The sequence below is a fragment of the Lissotriton helveticus genome, chromosome 3_1 (genome assembly GCF_964261635.1).
Source record: "Lissotriton helveticus chromosome 3_1, aLisHel1.1, whole genome shotgun sequence".
NCBI classification, from domain to species: Eukaryota; Metazoa; Chordata; class Amphibia; order Caudata; family Salamandridae; genus Lissotriton; species Lissotriton helveticus.
This window is the reverse complement of record NC_136061.1, coordinates 1,442,294,222-1,442,314,211: the sequence shown is the minus strand read 5'-3', so window position 1 is coordinate 1,442,314,211 and position 19,990 is coordinate 1,442,294,222. Positions and strand designations below refer to the sequence as shown.

Sequence of the window (19,990 nt, the reverse complement as noted above, 5' to 3'; positions counted from 1 at the left end):
AGGAAAAGGATAGCTATTGAGAATACTATAAGACAGTTGGAAGAGGGAGCTATGGGAACTCTGAATCTGGAAGTATTTTATATGGTGGTGCAGCCTATATGACCAATGCACAGGGCTGGGAAGGGAGTCGTACCGGAAATCTCAAGAGGTACGGACTATATTGGAGGGAATAGGCATCCACATGATGATCCTTACCTCTGCTCCATGTCCAGTTGCCACAATATTTTATAACAAGTTACCGTGTGCAAAAGATTTGGAGGTTGAAGCTGGGGTGGCAAATAACAGACAATGAGCCTAATGGTTACCCTATAAAACATCAGTCATTAGAGATCATAGGGTCCAGTTTATTGAACTATATCATCTGCACCAAATGTACCTTTCACCCGGACATGCTGTAAAGACATACTCAGAGAAATCCAATACCTGCCAAAGATGCAGGTTGATAAATGTGGATTTCTTTTTCAAGGTTTGGTAATGTGCCCATATATGTCAAAATTGGATAGAGGTGACCGCAGTGATTACAGAAATTACAGACAAAACAGTTCTGGTCAACCCAATGTTCTGTTTGCTGGATTAAAGAATGTAAAACTCAGCTGCCAATTAGTTGTGCTGAGTAATAGGTTTGTTTTTGATAATGACAAAGAGAAATATAGCCATGGGGTGGAAGGTGAATATATTTCCAGATGTTAAAAAATGGTTGATGGATATTAAAAGTTGACTCAAGGCTGAAATCTCAGTACAACATATCCAAACAGACATGCGATGGTAGGGGTACCTCTATAGATATATATGATGCAGTACTTCTGTTAAAGTCTGATGTCAACCCACTGTGATTTAAATAAGATATTGGACCACTGTTGTGCTGTAAGTCCAGGCATTGGAGTTCCTGTTATTGGAGGAAAGTCAGTTGTACGACTTGCCTGAGATGAGGGTTCATGCGAATGGGGTTACACCTGCATGGATCACAACCACATGATAATTCCACCTTAGATATAACTGTTGTTCTTTGTGGGGATGGGGTACATGGAGGGAACAAGCTGCAGGGGTAGTTTGACTGTTTGCATTTTTCTCTGTGCTGTTTGATTGTTCTGTTTAATACTTACTGGATCCTTTTTCAGAAGAAGATACAAATATGGAAAGCCTCTTTACATGTACTAAACTGTGAGTAAATGTTGATATAATTGAGGCCCAACAGTAATGTAAATTTATGTACTGTCAAAATAAATTTAATGAAGCTCTGTTTAAAAATAAAAAGTTTATTTTTAAATGTATGTGTTGATAAGTGATAAATACAGAAGTAACTACCACTTCTTTTGATGAAGAGGAAGTTATTTTCTTAAACAGGGATTGAGGTTGGTCTGCCCAACACTAAGTTCATTCAACACATTATCTGGTCATAGCAATAATGAAGATAAGGTTTGAGTATGTGTTGATAATGTTCCTGAACATGATTAGGTTTCTATCATGCCCTGGGAGTCAGGGTTAACTTACGGATTGTTAATGATGCCACATGAATGGGATATATATTGCTCGGTGATGTTGATGTAAGTATTGTTGTTAGTCAGTATTGAGTTGCATGTTGGGGGGGACGATGCTGGATAATTATGGATATATGTAATACATGATTTGTGCTGATCCCGTTGCACCACCTCTCAATACACATTGTTAACACTGAAAGACGAACAGATGGGGTAATCCTGCAACGTTTTAGAAAATACTTACTTATTTAAGGGGGAGGCATATACACATATCCCTACTGCAGGAGACACACATAACAGGAGCTAAGGTGCCAAGTTATATAAGATGGGGACAACATTAGGATCCATAACATGATTTACTCTACCTATGTTAAAGGTGTTCCTGTATGCATTTATTCAGGGGTCCCTTTTGTGATGATTAATGTGCCAATTGAAAAGGAATGCCACTATATTATGCTAGAGGGGCAATTGATGGGGATCCCAATAATCAAATCTGTGTTCATGCACCAAATATCCTACACATGGGTTATCTGAATACATTAACCAATGATATTAAACACTACTGACATACACCTTTTATCTGTGTGCCTGATGTTGACAAAACATCTCATTCCCACCTTTGGATGGTATGACTGTTTAGATTGTGACTGGGAAATTCTGGAAATGGGAGAACTATTGAAGTGGGATTGATTCCTGGAGATATATACTCTTGTTGGAGTTTCTTTCTATACCCCAGTATATATTTACACATTAGACTGGCTGCATTTGTATTCTAACTTAAACTGGAAACATTTATGGACAGCTCTGTATACCTAATCTAAGCACTTTGTGATTAAACCCATGGTTATTGAGAGTGACCTGAGGATGGCTACTAACCTTTATTTCGACATTTTGACCACAGAACTAAGTACTTCAAGATGGGATATTTAGAAACACTGGTCCTCATTTATGGTGACTTGATGACGGACAACGCAGCAAGTCACTTCGCTGTGCTGCTCTATGTCAAAGTGAAAGGGAAGGAATGCACTGTATTTATCCAATATGGTGCATTCCTTTCCTTTCCCCTTGCGCTAGCTCCATTTCAGCAGCCTAGCACCACTGCAGGTACCTTTGGCCCATGGAGCAGGAGTGCCTGTGCTGTTGGCAGAATGGCTTTGAGCAACAATACTGGAAGCCTTTTTCCTCTTCCAGAATGCAGCATACATGGAAAGAGGAAAAAAACAGGAGAACTTAAGCTATTTCACCTTGCTTTGGTGCATGGTTTTGAAAATTTGGAGAAGGATCAAAATCCATCGGTGTGGCATGGGAACACCCACTGCCATTCCCCTGGAATAGTTCCCTAGCACAGAATAAGGCAACACAGTGATTTGTGCTGCCTTGCCTTAAGCCATATCTATGAGGCTATTCAAAGCCATGTAAAGTGGCTTTGTGTGACCTCACAAATATGATTTTGTAGTTTGCATCACCGGAGCGGCACATAAAGTGATGCTATGGCAGTGCAATGGGCTCATAAATATGCCCCACTCTCTGTGAAGCTGTGGTCAGTTATTTTCAGGATAATGAAATTGAAACGTGAAGTCACCATGCTGAATGGGAAGGCTTTACAGTATTTATAAGGGGTATTTGTATCAAAACCACAAGTGCAATCACAAAAGTACTGACTAGGAAAGTGATTAAACTGGAATATGACTTGAAAATATGGTAAAGGACACTGCCCTTGAGCCTGATATTTATGTAATCTGACTCAGTAGGATGCTGTTGCACTTGGCCCTCTCTACAGGGTCATCCCCATCTTTTTGTCTACAGCCTCCTGTTTTCTGAACCCGTTTTTGTTAGCTTTGAGGAATCTTCACATGTTACCACTGCTAACTAGTGCTAAAGTGCTTGTGCTCTCTCCTTTAAACATGGTAAAATTGGCTTACACCCAATTGGCACATTTAATTTAATTAAAATCCCCCAGTAAAGTGGTATTGCATGTACATAGGGCCTGTAAATTAAATTGTAATAGTGGGCATGGAGTATTAAGTACTGTCTTAAGTTACCCTTTAAAAAATGTCTCCAACTTGCCATTGCAGCCTGTGTGTAGTTTTAAACTGGCAAAATAAACCTTTTGCTAGGCCTAAGCCTTCCTTTTTAGTACAAATAGGTAATCTCTAGGGTTGGCCCATAGGGCAGGGCACAGTATATTTCTTGGACCTGGCCCTTTCTGCAGGGTCACTCCTAAACATTTAGCCTTTCTCCTCCCCTTTGTGCTGAATTTATTTTTGTTGGCTTTAGGACTCTGGGCTTTACCACTGTTAACCACTGCTAATGCGCATGTGCTCTCTACTTTAAACATGGTAACATTGGCTTATCCACAGTTGGCATATTAAATATCTGCATAGGTCCCTAGTAAAGTGCACTACATGTGCCCAAGGCCTGTAAAATAAGTGCTACTTTTAAAACCTATAGCACTGACTGTGCTGCCTACTTCAGTAGCCCTTTAAACATGTCTCAGGCCTGTCATTGCAGAGCCTGTGTGCAGTTGTAAACTGCCATATTGACCTGGCAAGTTGGTCAATCCCAGGAGGCTTGTTTCCTGTCCAGGGAAGACCTGGCTTGGCAGTTTAAGCTTGACTGGTCCCATGGCGCACAGTGTCAAGACTTATTTGCATATGGCTGGGTCTGAACTTGGGTGGCGAAGTGAGCTAAAGAATGATCATAATTTCAACCCAGATCTGTGACTGGGGGTGAGTGCCTGAAAAGTTTCAGCGCTCCATCTATCATCTACTTGTGTTTGCTTTGTTCGCCCTAAGTTGGTAGTGTATGCCCAGATGTGGGTCCCTTGCTCACTTTAGCACTGGATTCAAGCTAGCCTGGCTGATGAGGGATGTTACACTGAAAACCAGTCCAGGATGCTTGTTTCCGGTCCAGGGAAGACCTGGCTTAGCAGTTCGGGCTTCACTGTTCTCATGAGGCACAGGGTCAAGACTGATGTGCCTATGGCTGGGTCTGAACAGGGGGTGGTGAAGTGCGCTAAAGAACGATGATGGATTCAACCCAGATCTGTGACTGGGGTGAGGGTCCAAAAGGTTTCAGCGCTCCGTCCATTATCTCCTTGTATTTGCTAAGTTAACCCTCTTGCCATGCCCAAACCTTCTTTTTATTACATATAAGTCACCCCAAGGTAGGCCCTGCACAGTGTAAGTAAAAGGTATATCTCTCCCATAGGTTAACATTGGGATTTCCTTATTATATTATATTTTATAAGTGTAATTTCCAATTGGTAGAAGATAGACATTTTGAGCTTGGGGTCTCTGAACTCACAATTTAAAATCACAACTTATGGTAAAGTCGGATTTTAAGTTGAAAATCGGAAAATGCCACTCTTAGAAAGTTGCCATTTACTTATTTTAACCATTCTGTCCCTTGTGTCTGTCTCTGAAAACATGTCTGGGGTTTGTGACACTTAGACATTATGCATTCCCTCTATAAAACTACACACAATGCGAGCTTAGGTGTGACTTGATGGGCCGTAATGGGTCATTAACTGGCTTGATGTGGGGAAGGAGCTACGCACAGCCACACTTGCACATCAATAGGATGTGCCCTGTCTCAACACAAAAGGCTTAACAACCCTGTATTGTCACTCCAGCCAGCTTGAATCCAGTGCAGAGGAGGAAGGGGATTCCATGCACTTCAAAGTCAGTGTCTAGAAGCTACTCCCACCTTTCAGAGCCAGGGCATTAAAGTATAAATACTGGCCAACAGATACCAACACTTCAGTACTCTTCTGGACCTGTGAAGGGAAACATCCTTTACTCTGCATGTTTTACGACGCATGTCATTACCCCACATATTTTACTCCGCAAAAACCTTTGCAACGCAGGCTTTACACCACATTATAGCACATTCCCCATTACAATGCTCAGGTGAAGTTAGAATAGTAATTTACGTTGTAATGGACAATACTTTGCAATGGATTGCATTGTAAAGGTTTTTGAGGAGTAAAAAACGGGGTAATGGCATGCGTTGTAAATGCTTGCAGAGTAAAGTGTCCTATTCCCTGTCAATACTCTGCCAGGATGAAGTACTGTTGTGTTGTTACAAGATCTGTAACTCTAGTGGACTGCTACTCTGTTACACTCCTGCTTTGCTGTGCTGAACTGATGCCTTATGCCTTCTTGCCTAGAAGTGAGAAAAACTGAACCTGCATCTCTTCAACCAAAGGACCAAAGTGACTCAAAGGGCTTGTCTACTTGTCTCCTGTTCTGAAGTCTAAGAGACATCAAATACTTCCATCCACCCTGCTACAGCACCCAGACTTTGTCATCTCTGAGTCTTGCCCTGCCAAGTGGTGCCAATCCAGTCCTGCGCCCTTGTAAGTGGGTATAATGTGCTGCTCCTGATGAACACTGAAGCATCGCTTGGCTGCACCACGCATTTTTTTCGATGCAGCCAGGATTAAGGTACATTTGTTCTGCAGGCCTCACTGGGTCACAGTATCTGGCCTATGCTCCATTGTGTTGGCCTGAACCCATGACATTGTCCCAGTCCAGCGTGGCCAGATAACCTACAGAAGTGCTTACAGCTTCGGAACTCGAGTTTGAGGTTTATTCTTTAAAAATTAATATCTAAAGTTCTAATTATTAGATTGTTGCTGTTTTGGTCTTGTTTTGTTTCATTAAATTAAGTTCTAGTAGTCTAACGAGGTGTGGTACCTTTTTATGTGCTGTATGCACAGTTTTACTCCATTAGTGTTGCACAAATACTTTACACATTGCGTCTTAAGTTAAGCATGTCTGCTTTGTGCAAAGCTACCAGAGGATGAGCATAAGTTCATTTAGGGTGTGTATCTGTCAGATGTACGACGTTACAACGCATACTTTTACAACGCCTACCTTTACAACGCATTTTTTACAACGCAACATCCATTACAACGCACACCATTACAACGCATACCATTACAACGAATACTTTAAAACTACCTTTGCAACGCATTCCACTACAAGGCATAGTACATTTACAACACATACCATTACAACGCATTACACTACATTGCATATAAGGTAAGTGTTGGATAGTGTAGGGGTTAAAATTACTATTCTAACTCCAGGGTGTGCAACAGTAGGGTAAATGTTGCATAGTGTAGGGGTTAAAATTACTATTCTAACTCCAGGGGGTGCAACAGTAGGGTAAGTGTTGGATGGGAAGTTATGCGTTGCAATGGTATGCGTTGTAATGACTGCGTTGTAATGGTATGCGTTGTAGTGGTGTGCGTTGTAGTGTCATGCGTTGTAATGACTGCGTTGTAAATGCATGCGTTGTAATGGATTTTGCGTTGTAAAAGTTTCGTTGTAATGGTAGTGCGTTGTAAAAATTGCGTTGTAAACGTTGTATACCGTATCTGTCTTACCCTGACTAAGATTGTGGCTCTTGCCTGGACAGGGTGCATACCCCTGCCAACCAGTAATCCAATTTCAAACACTATTTAAATGGTTGGATATGTACTTTTAACTTTTGCATGTCCTGGTAGTGAGTAGAGAGGCTTACCTCTCCCATAGGATCACATTGGGTTAACAACTAAATTTAATAAGTGAAAGCTTTAAATTGGGAGCAGGAAGGAATGTTGAGTTTGGTGTCTACATAATTGTAATTTAAAACCTCTTTAATGCTAAAGTCAGACTTTTAAGTCATAATTCTGAAAATGCCACTTTTAGAAAGTTGGCTTGTTCTTGCCCCAGCCATTGGGTGCCTGCAGCCTTTATTCTGGGTCATATGACTAGGTATTGTTGGCAGTTGCTCTTTGTGCGTTAATCTCAGATAGTGAGACAAAGGGGGGATTTGATGTTGGCAGGGTGAGCCATCTCTCACTTAGGGGAAAAAGCTGTCACCTACCACACTTGCACATAACAAAGAATTTGCCTCAGCACACTCACACTAGTCTTTTGTGCCCCAGACCAGGGTAGGGAGACTAAATATGGAGACCGGATATTCCAGACATCTTTGTAGGCGTTGGACCTCAAAACGTCTCCTACTTCAAAGCTTGCATCAAGGATAAGTAGTCGACCCTCAGACCTAACTTTTGAGTTCACTTGCTAGACCTGGAAAAAGATCCTCAGAGTACTGCCTGCTGCTGCGTACTTCAGAATACTGCTTTACTGCAGCTGGAAGGACTTCTCTGCTACCTGATGCCTGTCTTGAACCTTTAGAGGCATTACAATGCTGCTTAATGCTTGTTCCATTACCAGAACCCAGGGCTACCCTAGTGACTGCAGGGGGTAGTCAAATGGATTCCTAACCAGAGCCTCAGGGGCAGAAAAGGCTTCAATCATCATGTACCTGCACCTGGGCATGGCATGAGCGAGTCCTGGCCCTACAAGTGGTGCCTGTCCAGACCCGGACCCTTGGAAGTGGTGTCAAAGTTGCCCAGATAACTAATACCCAATATTTGGGACATAGAAACTTTTTGACTGAAAAGTGCTCTGAGAAAGGAGAGAAGACCGGGAAATACCTTCTTGTTGATCCACCCATGGTGCATCGCTGGCCAGCCTGATTTCGAGGCAGCTCTCGCTATGTTCTTCTCAGCAGCAAATCCTGTTCAACTGTCCGTAACAGAGGGGTATATGGCTTTTAGTAGCACCTTCACAGCTATAGCTTGCAGGTTTGTTACACTAGAGGTTTTCAACTTTCAAAAAAGAGATTAACCTCCAACCGTCAGACCGAATGTGGAATTCGACTTTGACCCGTCCCGCACAGATGTCTGTGGTTGGTGCTTGAATCTTTTAGGTGCTTGTTTTAACCTTAAAATTAAAAAATGCCTTACAACGGTTCTATTATTTGGATTTTTGTCATTTTGGTGTCCAATAATTTATTAGAATGTACTCTACTTTTCTAAATTAATGTGGGATTTTTCTTGTGCTGTGTTTTCACTTTTTTTACTGTTTGTGTTCTGCATTAATGCTTTACACATTGCCTCTATGTTAAACCAGACTGATTTTGTGCCAAGCTACCAGAGTGCTCAGCACAGGTTAATTTAATCACTTTAATGGTTCAGACAGACAGGGATTGTGGCTGCTGCTTGAGCAAGGTTAACATCCGCTTCAACCAACAACCCAATTTCTCACAGATGTGATTAAATGACCATTAGTAATCAATTATTAGACAATCATTCAATCAATCAAGCATTTGTAAAGCGCGCTACATACCCATGAGGGTCTCAAGGCGCGGGGGGGGGGGAGGGGCCTGTCACTGATCGAAGAGCCAGGTCTTGAGAAGTCTTCTGAAGGCCAGAAGGTCCTGGGTCTGTCGTAGGCTGGTGGGGAGATCGTTCCAGGTCTTGGCGGCGAGGTAGGAGAAGGATCTGCCGCTGGCGGTGGATTTCCAGATACGAGGAACTGTGGCGAGGGCAAGGGTGGCAGAGCGGAGGTTGTGGGTGGGGGTGTGGAAGCTGAGTCGGTTGTTGAGGTATGTTGGTCCGGTGTTTTGTAGCGCTATGTGTGCATGGATGAGGAGTTTGAAAGTGATCCTCTTGTTGACTGGGAGCCAGTGCAGTCCTCTTAGGCGGGGTGTGATGTGGCTTCAGCGGGGTATGTCGAGGATTAGTCGTGCCGAGGCATTCTGGATTCGTTGTATTCGTCTCAGGAGCTTGGTTGTTGTTCCTGAGTAGAGGGCGTTTCAGTAATCCAGTCTGTTGGAGTTGAGGGCCTGGGTGATGGTTTTCCTCGTGTCAAGAGGGATCCATTTGAAGAATGCTGCGGAGCATTCGGAGGGTGTTGAAGCAGGACGCCGAGACGGCATTGGCTTGCTTGGTCATGGAGAGGGTGGAGTCAAGGAAGAACCCTAGGTTGCGTGCGTGGTCGGTGGGTTCCGGGGCTGTGCCTAGCAATGTGGGCCACCAGGAGTCGTCCCAGGATGATGGTGTGGGTCCGAGGATGAGGACCTCCTTTTTGTCTGAATTCAGCTTCAGTCTGCTGTCCTTCATCCAGTTGGCGACGGCCTTCATTCCTCTGTGGAGGTTGGCTTTGGCGGTGTGGGGGTCTTTGGTGAGGGATATGATCAGCTGGGTGTCATCGGCGTAGGAGATGATGTTGAGGTTGTGCTATCGTGCGACGTGGGCGAGAGGAGCCATGTAGATGTTGAACAGCGTCGGGCTAAGGGAGGATCCCTGTGGGACGCCGCAGATGATCTTTGTGGTTTTTGAGCGGAAGGGTGGGAGGCGGACGCTCTGGGTTCTGTCGGAGAGGAAGGATGAGGTCCAGGCCAGGGCCTTCTCTTGAATACCGGTGTCACGGAGGCGCGCCGATAGGGTGCGATGGCAGACCGTGTCGAAGGCAGCTGACAGGTCTAGGAGGATGAGGGCGGGAGCTCATTCCAGGTCGTGGTTGCGATGTAGGAGAAGGCTCTTCCCCCTGTTCTGGTTCTGCATATGCATGGGGTTTAGGCAAGGACGTGGTTGGCGCATCAGAGGTTTTTCTTGGGTGTGTGGAAGGTGATTCTCTCATTGAGGTATAGGGGTCCGGTGCAGCCGCGGCCCGTGGAGGGAGTTACGGTGGGGCAGGGAGGTGGGGAGGGGGAGGGGCAGGGTGCTAAAAACTGCCATATGGATAATTGCAGGTAAGTAAACAATTTAATTATTAAAACGAATTTCGTAGCGCGATGCAGGGCACGCTACAAAATTCGTTTTAATAATTAAATTATTGCATGCCACTCCCCCTCCCCGCCTCCCTACCCCACCGTAACTTTCTTCACGGGCCGCGGCTGGTCCGGTGTTGTGGAGAGATTTTAGGCGTGGGTGAGTAGTTTAATGGTGATTCTCTTCTTGTGGGTGAGCCAGTGGAGGTTCCATGGGTGTTGGATGATGTGTTTGTGTCGGGGAGGCCAAGGACGAGTCTGCCGGCGGTGTTCTGTATCATCCAGAGCTTGTGGAGTAGAAGTTTGTTGATGCTGGTGTAGAGAGCATTCCCATAGTCAAGCCTGCTGGTTATAAGGGTCTGGGTGACTGTCTCCCTTGACTGGGGGGCGATCCGTTCGAAAGTCTTGCGGAGGATGCGGAGGGTGGTGAAACCGCTGGGGGTGATGGTGTTGACTTGACAGTTCATGGAGAGGGAGGAGTCAAGTACAATGCCGAGATTTCTGGCATGGTCCGTGGGGGTGTGAGGGGTGCCGAGGGTGGTGGGCCACCAGGAGTCGTTCCATGCTTCCGGGGGGATTCAGAGGACAAGCACTTCTGTCTTCTCCACGTTAAGCTTCAGGCAGCTGTTTCTCATCCAGGATGCGAAGTCTTGCATTCCTTCCTGGAATCTGAGTCTGGTAGTGGTGGGCTCCTTGGTGAGGGAGAGGATGAGTTGGTAGTCGTTGGCATAGGACACTATGTTGAGGCCATGTTGTCGGACGATGGTGGCGAGAAGGGCCATGTAGATGTTGAAGAGGGTAGGGCTGAGTGAAGGTTCTTGGGGTACTCCGCAGTTGATTTCCGTGGGTTCTCAGAGGAATGGTGGCAGTTTGATCCTCTGGCTCCTGCCAGTGAGGAACGAGCGGATCCAGTTGAGGGCTGTTCCTTGTATGCCTGCAGCATGTAGTCTGGCGGCGAGTGTGCGATGGGAGACGGTGTAGAATGCTGCTGATAGGTCGAGTAGCAGGAGGGCTGCAGTGTGGCCTTGGGAGAGGAGGGTGCAGATGTTGTCCGTGGCAGCGAGTAGGGCCGACTAGGTGCTGTGGTTGTTTCAGAATCTGGATTGAGAGGGGTCGAGGATGGCGATGTCTACGAGGAACCTGGTTAGTTGTGTGTTGACTGTCTTTTCGGCAAATTTTGCCACAATGTGGAGGAGTAGGATGAGCCGGTAGTTCTTGAGGGCCGTTGGATCTGCTGATTGTTTCTGAAGCAGGGGTCTGACTTCTGCACATTTCCAGTCATCAGGGAAGGTGCTGGACTTGAAGGTGGTGTTTATAGTGCAACTTAATTCTGGCTCGATGTTGATCTTCAGGTGGAAAAAGAATCTGAGCTGGTCGCAGAGGTCCTGGGATGGGTTGATGTCCGTGGCTTCGCTGGGGGAATTGGTGAATTCCTGGATGACGTTGAAGAGTTCATTGGAGTTGCTGGGGTTGGCAAGGCTTTTGTTGTAAATGAAGGTTCTTTTGGTGGTTCTGATGCGTTGATGGTACTCCGTCATGGCGTTTTTGTAGGTGGAGTGGTTTTCCGGTGTCTTGCTATTTCTCCAGGTGTTCGAGGCGTCTGCAAGTGTGTCTGGCTTCTTGGACGTCGGTGTTAAACCAAGTCCTTTTACTGGAGGTGTCTGTTGGCGTTGCGTAGTGGGGCGAGTTTGTTTGCGCTGTTGGAGATCCACATGTGAAATCCGTTGGCTTCGAGGTTGGCGCCGGTTGCGCCTGTGGGGGTGTTGCGGTTGAGAAAGGACTTTAGATGATCCTCGATAATTCTGCTTCAATTTCTTCGTGGTGGGTGTGGAGCGGGCCGGGCATTTTGGGCTTGTCCTCGTGGAAGTGCACGCAGTAGTGGTCAGTCCAGAGGGGTTGCGTGGTGTGGCTGAAGTGAATGTTGTTTCCTCCTTGATGCCTTAGGGTGATTGTTGCACTTTATAAATTACAAATCAAATCAAAATCTTCTGCAATGATGGGGTCGAGGGTGTTTCCTGCCTTTTGGGTCAGTGTGGTGATGAGTTGCTTTAGTTTGATATTGGCGAGGATATCTAGGAGTGTGGTGGTGTTGGGGTTGCTGGGGTTGTCTAGGTGGAAGTTGAGGTCTCTGATGAGGGTGTAGTCTGTGGAGGCAATCGCGTGGGGGGCGATGAAGTTGGTGATGGTGTCGGGAAGAGTGCTTGGGGGCCCAGGGGTCTGTAGGAGAGGGTGCCACAGAGTGGTGAGTTGGGGCTTGTTCAGACCTGGAAGTGCAGGTGTATGGCTGCGGGGAAGGAGTCACTCAAGGTGGTTTTTTTTGTGTGTGATGGCAAGTCCTCCTCCCGGGTGGTTGGGACAGTCCTTTCTCTAAATCTTGTATACTACTGGGATGGCGATGGCGATGTCCGAGGTGGAGGAAGAGTTGGTCCAGGTTTCTGTGAAAAAGGTGACATCATGTGAGAGGGTGTCCAGGAGTCTCCCATTTCTATGGCTTGCTTGTGCATGGAGCAGACTTTGAGGAGGATGCACTTTAGGGCGTTGTTGGTATTGGTTGCGTAGGGTCTGGGATAGCGCAATTTTGCCTGCTATAATGTTAATGAAAGTTTATTAGTCAATTAAAACCATAACACAGCTCAATCATACAGAGCACAAAATAAAAAAGTCCTCATATGTCTACTTCAGCCATTGAATATCGTATTGATAGATATTTACATTATTTTTTAAACCTTCCCATCTAAAAGGATAAAAAAAATGCCCAGTTCAGGAATTAAATATCACAGGATGGCTGATCAAACAATGACAATAACCCTAAGTAGAGAAAAATGAAGATATGCAGATCTGCAAATTACCTAGCTCCAAAATGTATCGCTACAGGTAGTAAAAGTGCTCATGTGCAGGGTCGGGGAGCGGGCATAAGTGCTATGCTAAATGAAAAATGGTTTATAGCAAAATAAAGTGCCTATATACTAGTTTGGGATTTATTAAAGTGCCAATCTGCGAGGCAAAAGTCCAGATTGAGCAAATTAACCTTGGCAGGACTGGATACGTAACCACCACTTTGGAAGACCCTAGCAGCTCCTTCTTGATGCTTACTAGCTCATGCGAATTTAACCTAAAAGCGACGGGGTGTCAGAGCCTAAAATCAAGTTCTACGCCCTCCGCCCCCCTCCAAAGTTTACTCAGTGCTCTATATTAATTAATTTTCTTTTGAAAATTTTTGTAAAACTGCACAAGTCTAATATTCAACCTTGTATTGTCCATTGACTCCAAAAGGGCCATCCTAGAGGATCTGATTCCCCAATAAAGTAATTCTCGCCTTAGTAGGTTTCCACATTGGACAATCAACATAGGGTAGATACATGTTATGTGGAGCAGAGTCTCGATCTCCTGATGGCACAAGCAACAGGTCCGGACTTCAGATAGGCCGTCCATCCTCCATTTTGGCATGAGGTCTAGTGTGGGAATCTCTCCAAATCTGAGGGCCAAAAATGACCGTTTCACCTTCAGGTCCTAGGTGCTGCAAGCAGGAGCAATTCCCTTGGGATTGAATAAGATTTCAACACCAGCCATCTGTAACGACGTTTGGACAGCATTTCCTTGTCTGCGGTCCAACTTTGCAATCTGGTCAACTTATTTACCACTTTCTTAAAAGATGGACCGGTTCCAAAGGTCGCCCAACTCCAATAACCTAATGCTATTATAAAGATGTTTCTTGTGGAAGCCGTTTCCCTGATGTAGATTGATCTTGGACCAGACTAGACTTGCCAAGGTGTTATCATCTACTGCACGCAGTTTATGACAGAGCTGTACGAATGCAGCCGGCCTAGCAAGAGACTGTTTTGTAAGAGAGAACTCTAAATGGAGAAGAGCGGGCGAGGCAAACCTAGGTAACCTGAAGGCTTGTTTATAAGTTCTTAATAATAATTTGTCAAGCAGAAGATCCTTGTCACCTAGCATTATCCATGATCTATATGCAAGTGTTGGCAACAATTTGGCTTTCATACTGCTCCCATAGATTTCAGCTCATGACCTTTGATGGATCTGGCCAATGTTGACCTTCTTCTGAGATGCAAAGGTGCCATTTGCATCAATTTTGACCCCTAAATTTACATAGGAGGGAATTTTGATCATTATATTTCTATTAAGATGCCATTTTCGACTTTTGTTAGGACCCCAATTGCAAGCCATCACACTAGATTTTTTATAGTTTACTTTCAGTCCATTCTTTTTTGTGTAATTACCAAGTGAATTAGGCAACCTTTGGAGCCCTTTCCGAGTCCTACTAAACAGCAATAGATCACCTGTGTATAAAATGTGAGACATTGGTCGCCCTCCAATGTTTGGGGCATGGGCTATCTGCCTGTCTAGCTCTGCTGAGAGATCTATCAAATACAAATTAAAAAGAAGGGGGCTAACAAGCAGCCCTGTTTTACACCAGTTCTTGGTTGCACTTTCTTTGATACATGCGTGCCATCACCAATTTTCATTTGGACCCAAGTGTCTGAATAAACCAGCCTAATTGCACGTAGGATGTTGGGAGGAATGGCCCATCGCTGAAGTTTGATACAGAGCTTTTTCCGTGGCCCACAATGAAAAGCGGCCTTAAAATATACAAAACACATGAAGAGAGATGGCCCTGTAGCCTTTTCTCTATCTGTGATTAGGCTTGGGCCATGAGGTTGGTAATAGTGCCTTGACCCCTTAAGAAGCCAGTTTGATTTAAGAGTAGTGTTCTATTTTCATACAACCAAGATTCCAAGTCATGTAATAGTAGTGTGATGAATTTCAGTTCAACTTTCATCAGTGCAATTAGCTGGTAATTACTGGGTGAACTTGCCTGACCCTTTTTAAAAATAGGATGAAGTATTGAACCCCTCCAACTATCAGGGATTATGTGATTTTCTGTGATGTAATTGAACATTGTTGCCAGGAACCTGCAATCAGCCTGAGTTTTTTTTAATGACGCCTTCAACCTCCTTCGATATCATTATCAGTGGTGCAGCTTTATCATTTTCGGGACTAAGAGGACTAGTTGTAACCACCGAAGATGGAGCATTCATGTAGCAAACTAATACCTCACTCTTCTTGATGTAATGCAACATATGAATGTAGAGTGCTATGTGTTTTACAGTGCTAATATGTCTATGCACTGTAATTTGTGTTGAATTATTGTGTTGCAGAATCCGATGTTGAAATCAGCCTTATTGAGTTCACTAAAATATCAAATTACCCTTTTTTTGTATAATACTCGTATATATATATCATGCCTATACAAATATGGGCAACAGTTTAGCATCCAAATGGAATGTTCTACATCTAGGTCTAGAAAAATTGAAGTAACTGTGTATTTAAATACAGAATAATGAGTACACCGTTTATCATGAGCAAAGCTCGGGCAAGCCAAATGGCGTTGATCATATCTTTCGCCAAATAAACCTTACTGAAGGAGCTGTTGGAGTGCTGATCTCTTCTTAACTAAGAAAGCTGATGGCTTTAGAAGTGCACTGGGGGAGGGGGCGTAACCTGCAGCAAAGCTGATAGTTTGGAGTGCTTCAGCTTAAGCGTAAGGGCATTTTTTAGGGTTTAGTGGTCGGTAGAGGTATTGGTGGCAAGGGTTTTTTCAGGGATTTGGGGTGGGTAGGGGTATTGGGTAGAAAGGGTGTTTTTAGAGTTTAGGTGTGAGTAAGAGTATACGGTAGTAAAGGCATTTTTAGGGTTTAGTGATGGCTAGGGATATAAGTTTGTAAGGGTGCTTTTAGGGTTTAGAGGTAGGTAGAGATAATGGATGGTAAGGGTGTTTTAGTGTTTAGGTGTGGTTAAGGATATAGATGGGTAAGGGCACTTTTCCACTTAACCTCTTATATCAATTTTTTTGTTGTTGAAATTTCTCTTTTGTCATTTTAAATCTGAATATTTGGATCTCCAGTACTAACTATGGAACTGCTTATAATAAAAGGATGACGGAAGGAAATGCCTCCATTTTCCAATGACATTTAATCCTTTTTTTAAATTTCTCATCCTGTGGAGAATCCACAGATTTCAAATTGCCAAGATATAATAATAATAAAAATATTACCAATAATAATTCAGATTTGTAAACCGTGAACAAATCACACCTTAAAGTTTCAAGGCACTGGGGCCACTGGGGAAATTAAGTGAGGTATTGCACAGAGTCACATGGTGCTGAGCTGAGCTGCTACCAGAGATCAAACCGTGAGCCCTGGGGGCATATGTATCAATATCCGTTTTTGTGATTCTCAAATAGCGATGTTTTGAGAATCGCTATTTGAGAATCACAAAACGGGATGTATTTAAACAATTGCAAATAATTTGCGATTTCTTGGTATTCCTTCATTGCGATTAGCAAATTGCGAAATCACAATGAAGGAATACCTTACTATTCATTCATATGGGCCAGGAGGCCCATGGGAATGAATGGGAAGTCATTCTCAATTTGCGATTTGCAATTTGAGAATCGCAAATTGAGAATAATTTCAAGGGTGCAAGGGTGTCATAAGGACACCCTGATGTACCCCTGAAATGAGCATGGGTGCACATATGGGGCACATACATACCCTAAGGGCATATATGTGTTCCACATGGCACCTTGAAAATTGCCAAAATGTGCATTTTTGAAAGAAATCGCAAATTACCACCAACTTGAAGTTGGTGGTAATTTGTGATTTCTTAAGGAGAAATCGGCCAACTTAGGGTGCTTGTTACATGGCATTTAAGGAATCGTAATTTGCGATTCCTTAAATGCTTACACAAAATTGAGAATCGCAATATTAGCGATTCCTTAAAAATGCGATGAGAAAATGTCTCATACAGCACATTTGCGATTTGTTTACTGTTTTTTAGCGAATCGCAGCGTTTGCGAGTAAAAAATCGTTTCATACATATGCCCCTGGTCTCTAGAGGCAGCCGCTCTGGCCTCAGCACCACACCTCACCTCTCCACACCTCTACACCTATATATATATATATATATATATATATATACATATATATATATATATATATATATACAAACATTAACCCTTTAAAGCCCACGTTGCAACTTTGTAAAATGCTTATCCCTCAAAAACTACTGAACTGATTAACACCAAATCAACAAACGCATGCTTCCTGAGAAACAAATCCAGTTTCTTTTCATATTTGGTGTGCATTTATTCAGCTTCATGAACTGTGGGCACAAGCAAATATTCCTATGAAAGCAAAATGAGAAACTACATTTTTTTTAACCTGTCTTTTTCGTGCAAGGATCTGTAAGGAATTTGAGATGTTGGACTTTGCCAAACTACACAAAGCAATGTTCAAATTTCAACCAAATCTGTCAATGAGGTTAATGGATTACTTAAATCAAAAAATGCCATTTTTTAATGGTAAGTGTGGCTTAACTATAAAACATGCTATTCAGAGCTACTGTGCTAACCAACACACAATTACACATTTAATAAAAGAATGCAAAGGTCAAATTTCGATTTAATTTCAAAGTACAGCTTAAAACAGATGAGCAAATAACAGTTTACTGCCTAACAGTTTGAATGTCACAATGGCCTTGCTCAGGGTCATATCTCACCTCAATGATATCTAATTGTAAGGATTTAACCCTTTAGGTGCTGCCGTCGGCCAACGGTCGTCACGGGCACTACCTCCCCAGTGCTGCGTGCGACCGCTGGACGTCCAGTTCAGCACTGGATAATGGACAGCGCAGCACTGGGGAGGTTTGTTTACGAGCTCCTAAGGTGTTAAGTATATCCGAGTGCTAGGTGAATACCTTATTTTAAAACACATATACATTTAAAAAAAACAAGTTATAAACCATATATGCAGATGTGCAAAGTGTAATATGCTTTTTAATGAAGTAGGTGACACATAAATGATAATACATGCAATATCCATCCAGAGTAGTTTAATTTATTATATCATATAAAAGGAGAATGCACCTGTGACGTTACATTTGAATATATCACATGATTGCACACTAAAATCGTTTTGTAAATTATAAGATGCATTCTAACTTACCCAAAATAGTGCCCAATGTGAGCAGTTTCACTCCTTTGAATTCAATGTCTGCAGCAAATTTATACTTCAGTTTGGAAAGTTGGTCAACCTGAAGGATATTAATAGAACATTTATCTATGTTGCATATTCTTTAACTAGTTTGTGTTTTCAAGAACTACTTTGCAAGAAGGTTGGAATTAAATATATATATATATATATATATATATATATATATATATATATATATATATATTTTTTAAACTCAAAGAAATATTGAAACAAACTAGTAACAATAAGTTCACGTTTAATTTTCCCATTCTTACTCTTCTGTCTGCAGCCAAATGTTATTGCTTTGCTTAACTGAACTGGAAAGCATATATTTCATCCCACAATCACTTAAAGTGTTACAGCTTCATCTGAGAATTATACAAGTAAGCTTTACTATCATTTTAACTAGTAAACTGACTGAAAATGCATTTTGAACTAATGTTATGTTAAATGTTATGTTAAAATTACTTTTACCGCGCACGGTCACCAAATGGTTTCATGGCGCTCATAAACAATAACGGGGGCAGACAGCATGATTACTCAAAAGCTAATTGAAAAAGATGAGTTTTAAGTAGTTTGCGAAAACAAGAATAGTTGGGACAAAGTCGAAGTGAGAGAGGAAGGGAGTTCCACAGTGCAGGAGCAAGAAATGAGAACGACGAGCCACCATGCTTTTTACGTTTGTACCTGGGGACAATTAGGAGGTTGTGGGTAGTAGATCGGAGATTTCTTAAGGGAATGTGACAGCCGGAGCAAGAGCAAGAAGGACCTTAAAGACAGTACAGCCCAACTTAAAAATGCAACGGGAGGCCACTGGAATCCAGTGCAATTTCCTCAACATGGGTGAGACATGTTGATATTTGGGCTGTTGAAAGACCAGTCTTGCCGCCTGATTCTGTACCAGCCGAAGCCGATGAAGATGGTAAGCAGGAATCCCAACATAGAGAGAGTTAGCGTAGTCAATACGGGAGGTGACAAGAGCCATGGTGACAAGTATGAGAGCCTCAGTCGTAAGAAACCTACGGATTTTGCAGATCCTGCGTAGATGGAAAAAGCAGGAAGATGTAACTGCATTGATTTGAGGTCTCATAGATAGGTCACTAAATATAATTACACCGAGGCTCTTCACCGAGTTGACAGGACAGGGCGGAGGGCCAAGAGCGGAGGGCCAAAAACTGGGGCTCCAGGGGTTGGCTGTCCCTCCTGTTAGTACCAACTCTGTCTTGTTGGGATTAAGCTTCAGCTGGCTAAAATGCATCCACTCAGAGATGGCAAGCATGGTGGATTGGAAATTGGCACAGGAAGAAGGGGATGAATCAACAGGAAAAATCAACTGTAAATCATCCGCATAGTTGAAAATGGTGACAGGGGTGTGGCGGAGAGAAACAATAAGAGGTTGCATGTAAAGGTTAAATGAAAGAGGTGAGAGAGCAGAACCCTGAGGGACACCACAGGAAAGTGCAGAATAAGGGGTTGAAAAGGTAGACAGATGAACTGATTGAGAGCGTTGGTGCAAGAAAGACCTGATCCAGGTTAGAGCCATGCCCTGGATGCCCGCGTTGTTGACACGGTCGATCAAAATAGCATGATCGACCGTGTCAAAGGCAGCCGACAGATCTAATAAAACAAGAGCCTGGGCCTGGTTTTTATCGGCGCCTTGCCTCAGTACATCCCTTACAGCCACGATGACAGCTTCAGTCGAGTGAGCCGGTCTAAAACCGGCTTACTGGTCATCTAAGAAAGAAGACCCCTCAATGAATGCGCTGAGGCAGCGCGTAGGATAGGGCTCCAAAATTTTCCCCAGATAGGGGAGAAGGGAGATCGGCCGATAGTTGCTCAGGACAG

At 43.5% G+C, this 19,990-nt stretch overlaps 1 protein-coding gene across 1 annotated transcript in view; it reads right to left on the bottom strand.

Moving 5' to 3' along the window:
- The window catches only part of LOC144824265 (contactin-associated protein-like 5), a 1,259,345-nt gene that overhangs the window by 78,796 nt on the left and 1,160,559 nt on the right, over positions 1-19,990 (bottom strand). Inside the window, exon 21 of the mRNA XM_078683400.1 lies at positions 18,119-18,206. Coding sequence (XP_078539526.1) covers positions 18,119-18,206 — 88 coding nt within the window. The remainder of the gene's footprint in view (positions 1-18,118; positions 18,207-19,990) is intronic.